The sequence below is a fragment of the Apium graveolens genome, chromosome 10 (assembly GCF_009905375.1).
Source record: "Apium graveolens cultivar Ventura chromosome 10, ASM990537v1, whole genome shotgun sequence".
Classification (NCBI taxonomy): domain Eukaryota; kingdom Viridiplantae; phylum Streptophyta; class Magnoliopsida; order Apiales; family Apiaceae; genus Apium; species Apium graveolens.
In genome coordinates, this window is record NC_133656.1 from 113,141,007 (window position 1) to 113,145,814 (window position 4,808).

At 40.8% G+C, this 4,808-nt stretch overlaps 1 protein-coding gene and 1 non-coding gene across 2 annotated transcripts; one reads left to right on the forward strand and one right to left on the reverse strand.

Annotated features, from left to right (window-relative positions):
• Positions 1-517: 517 nt before the first annotated feature.
• On the forward strand, positions 518-1,798 carry LOC141690867 (uncharacterized). The gene is made up of 3 exons (XM_074495624.1): positions 518-695; positions 795-1,433; positions 1,548-1,798. The coding sequence occupies exons 1-3, from the start codon at positions 518-520 to the stop codon at positions 1,796-1,798; spliced, it is 1,068 nt and encodes a 355-aa protein (XP_074351725.1).
• A 2,664-nt stretch (positions 1,799-4,462) lies between these two features.
• Positions 4,463-4,569, reverse strand: LOC141694155 (small nucleolar RNA R71). Its single transcript, XR_012563482.1, has one exon. It is a non-coding gene; the product is annotated as a small nucleolar RNA R71 (small nucleolar RNA).
• Positions 4,570-4,808: the final 239 nt, after the last annotated feature.

The following is a 4,808-nucleotide window of genomic DNA, read 5'->3' on the forward strand; positions in this document are numbered from 1 at the left end:
TTATTGTTGTGTTTGTTGTTGGTTTTGTTAAATTTAGTTATGCATCATGGATGGACCTCAAATAAACAAGGAAGGGAATATGTAATTGTGACAGCATTCTCCTGATGTATAAAAATGTTGCTACCCGGGGGCACAATTTTTATATAAAACCTTTTTGTTGTGTTTCAGGAGAATGCCTCCCAAGAAGAATATCCCGTCCAATTCCTCCAGCAGGAACTCTGATGGGGCCCCAGCCATGGATGGATTACTAGATTTGTTACGCCAAGAGTCTAACCAGATGGCTCAGCAGCAAGAACAATTCCAGCGTCAACAACAGCAATTCCTGCAACAGCAGCAACAACAGCATCAATTCATACAACAATAGCACCAATAAATCCAACAACAATTGCAACTTCAAGAGTAACCCCAGCCTAAAGAGCCAAACCAAACCGTTAGTTTCAAGTCCTTTCAGTCAGTCAAACCCCCAGAGTTTAAGGGTGAGGTAGATCCGATTGCCGCTAGAATTTGGCTTAAGGAAATGGATAAAGCCTTCACCCTCATTCAGGTCAGTGATGATTCTAAGACGGATTATGCTAGTTATTTTCTCAAGGGTGAATCAAATTTTTGGTGGGAATGTACGCGTGCACTAGAAGGAGAGGGCCATGTCTCTTGGGCCAGATTTACTAAGTTGTTCCTAGAGAAGTATTTTCCAGATTGTTTGCAGAGTCAGTTGGAAGTAGAAATTTTGGAACTGAAGCAAGGAGAGAAGAGTGTAGCTGAGTATGAGGCCAAGTTTACGGAATTGGCCCGACTAGCCCCTGGATATGTGAATACCGAGATTCAGAAAGCTAGAAGGTTTCAACAAGGACTGAATCCTGAAGTTCGTAGTGGAGTGGTGGCCCTGCAGCTCAAGATGTATACCTCTGTAGTTCAAGCCACCCTAGTGATTGAAAGTGATCGGAAGTTGGCCTCCAAGGAGAGGAGTGATAAGAAGAGGAAGTTTGATAATAGTGCAAAAAAGGCGGATCAAGAAGATTCCATTCAGAAGTTCTCAAGGAAGTTTGGCCGGAATAGGAAAAAGAGATTTATGAGGCAAGGCTTTACTCAAACAAGTTCTGGTGTCACCTCAGTTGCCTCTGCCCCAGCTCAGTCAACCAGGCCAATTGTGGAATGTAAGTCATGTCGTAGAAAGCATAGTGGTCAATGCAGGAAGGATGTTCAGTGCTTTAAATACGATAAAAAGGGTCATTATGCGTCAGAATGTAACTCAGGGAACCTCGGAGTCACCTGCTTTAAGTGTGGTAAGGTTGGGCACATTTCCAGAAACTGCAAGATGGCTACTCAGGGAAGTGTAGGAGGTAGTGAATCTCAAGGACCGGAAACCAGCACAGCAAGAGCCAGAACCTTCAAGATGACCAAGAGATCTAATGCTCAGGATTCGGATGTAGTTGCAGGTACATTTTCTCTAAATTCCGTGCCTGTTAAAATTTTGTTTGACTCAAGAGCGTCTAAGTCTTTTATATCTAAAGAATGTGTAAGTAATATAGATTTGATGTTGGAATATTTAGATGAACCCTTGACTATAGAAGTGGCCAACCAAGATAAAGTTCCAGTAAGCCAATTTTTCCCTAGGTGTCAATTAGAAATATGTGGGCGTTTCTTTACAGTGGACCTAATACACTTTGAGCTAGGAGAATTTGATATAATTTTAGGAATGGATTGGCTGTCCCAGCATATGGTAAATATTGATTGTAAGAAAAAGAAAATTTTGTTGTATACAGAAAATAATATTAGGGTAACTTACCAAGGACAGAAGTAGAAAAAGAAATTCCTATCGGTACTGGAAGCAAGGAAGCTGTTGAGACAAGGATGTGAGGCATACTTAGCCCATGTCGTGGACACTGAGAAGAAGCACCCATTTTGGATGAGATCCCAGTAGTTAGTGAATTTTCAGATGTGTTTCCAGATGAATTACCGGGATTACCACCCGATCGTGAGATTGAGTTCTCTATTGACCTAATTCCGGGAGCAGAACCAATTTCAAAGGCTCCCTATCATATGGCCCCAGTGGAAATGAAAGAACTAGCTAAACAACTTCAGGAACTTTTATATAAAGGAGTAATTAGACCAAGTATATCCCCGTGGGGCACATCAGTGTTATTTATGAAGAAGAAAGACGTAAGTATGAGATTGTGTATTGATTATCGGGAACTGAACAAGTTAACCATCAAGAATAAGTATACCCTACCCAGGATTGATGACTTGTTTGACCAGCTTAAAGGAACATGTTGTTTTCGAAGATTGATTTAAGATCGGGCTATCACCAGTTGAAGATCAAGCGGGAAGTGATAAGTGGCATTTTATACCACTTAGAACGTCTTAAAATGGCTTAAATTGGTGTCTTAAAATCAAGTATTTTGTGTATTTCATGCGTTTTTCTAGTGTTTATGCATTTCAGGGTATTAGTTGCATTTCGGGGGAGGAATCATCAAGAATAAGCCTTGGCATGTGTTCACCATTGCGAGAGGAAAGGAATGGGCAGATTACGGCGAAGAAACGGAGCAAACCTGGATTTTTTCCAGTAGAGGCCTGCGCGCCCGCGCAGCAATGCTGAGCGGCCGTGCAGCAACCTGCGCGCCCGCGCAGCTATGCTGAGCGGCCGCGCAGGGTCGGGGAAAAAGATAAATTATTTTAGACTTCTACTTCTGTTTGGCTTCCAACTTCTATGTAATCTGAGTTTTATGGGACTATTATATAGGTAGATTTGAGACGTTTTCACAGGGAGTATTAAGAGTATTAAGGGGATTATCTTTTAGATTGTGTTTTATGCAAGAAGCGAAGGAGATAAGGAAGAAGACCGATTTAGCACACCGCAACGAAGATGAAGCATATATTCTTGTGATTCTTGTTTCGTTGTAACGTTGGATGCTAGTTTTCTTGCTTTGACTTATTTACTCTTGTGACGTACTCTATTTTAATATAATTAGTTTAGTTATTATTTTCTTGTGTTTGTTTATCATAATTTCAAATGAACCCATGATGGCGATAAGTTCTATTATGGGCTAATCGTGATCATGGGGTTGCAACGGATTTATTATGGAATTCTTTAGTTAATTGTTTAATACTTTAGTGTGTAATGATTGCATGATATCTAGTATTGGTTGTGCGTATTCGTCTTATGTGCGTCGCGAACATATAAGATAGGGTGTTAATCTCTTGTGAAGCGACGGTGGATCATGAGATTTAGAACTTGCCATGCTAGCATAGGTTCATGTACGTTGAGCATGATTAGTGGGTAACTCTAACAGTTTTATTTGCCCTATGTAATCAAAAGGAATAACTTGAGCTTAAATCGTTGTGTTGTCAATTTCTGTAGACATATAGGAACTCAACATAATTGATGACTATTCAACTTCTATCTTAATTGTGGATGCTTGGTAGAATGGTATTAGTACAATGAGAGTTGGCTTTTATCAGTTCGTGTTATTCGATTAATATCATCATTGTCACATGCTAAAGGTTATAACAATGGCTATAGAAGGAAGTAATAATGAAGTTGTGATCTCATGAGTGTTTTATTATTGATAAATTGAAGTGCTAGTTAAGTGGTTAATTAAGTAGTTAATTATAGTTAATATTTAATCAACAATTTTAAGTGTTATTATCTTAACATTGAGAAGTAATCATACATTGGTGAGTGAGTTTAATTAGACAATAATTTAGTCTGAGTCTCTGAGGGAACGAACTAGAAAATATTCTATATTACTTGCGAACGCGTATACTTGCGTGAATATTAGCGCGTGTTTTCGCCCTAACAAGTTTTTGGCGCCGCTGCCGGGGACTCGGCGTATTTGTTTAGTTTATGTACTTACCATCATTGGTCATTAGGACTCAGTGATTAGGACGTAGTAGTTACTTACTCTTTTCGGTTGTGTTTCAGGTACTTTAGCAAGCGTTTATGCAAACTCGTTCTCGTGCTCGCAAGAGGACTTTAGATACAGCTGAGGAGACAGACGAAGTTCTTGATATTCCGGAGAAGTTAGATTTTGAGGATTCGGATTCAGGAACTGAGCAGAAAGAACCAGTAAACATGGGAGATCGTATTGTTCAAGCTGATCCAGCTCTTATGGATTTTTCTCGGCCTAAAATTGATGACATTCAGTCAAGCATCCTTCATCCGGCTATTCAAGCTAACACCTTTGAAATCAAGCCGGGCACTATTCAGATGGTGCAGAATTCTGTTTCTTTTGGAGGAGCTGCAACTGAAGACCCCAACATGCACATAAGGAATTTTGTCGAGATCTGCAGCACTTTTAAGTATAATGGCGTGACTGATGAGGCTATCAAGTTGAGGCTTTTCCCATTCTCACTGAGGGATAAGGCTAAAGACTGGTTACATTCTGAACCAGCTGGGTCCATCACTACGTGGCAAGATCTTGCGCAAAAGTTTCTGGTGAAGTTTTATCCAATGGCAAAGACTGCTGCTATGAGGAGTGCTCTTACTCAGTTTGCGCAGCAACCTACAGAATCTATGTGCGAGGCTTGGGAACGCTACAAGGAAATGTTGAGAAAATGTCCACATCATGGAATGCCGGATTGGATGGTGATCACTGGTTTCTATAATGGTTTGGGGGCCCAATCTCGGCCCATGCTCGATGCAGCAGCTGGAGGAGCCTTATGGTCTAAAAGCTATACTGAGACGTATAATCTTATAGAGACGATGGCTGCAAATGAGCATCAAAACCCAACTCAGAGGATGACGTCAGGCAAGGTAGCAGGTATTCTGGAAGTTGATGCAGCCACCGCTATTGCAGCCCAGCTCCAAGCGC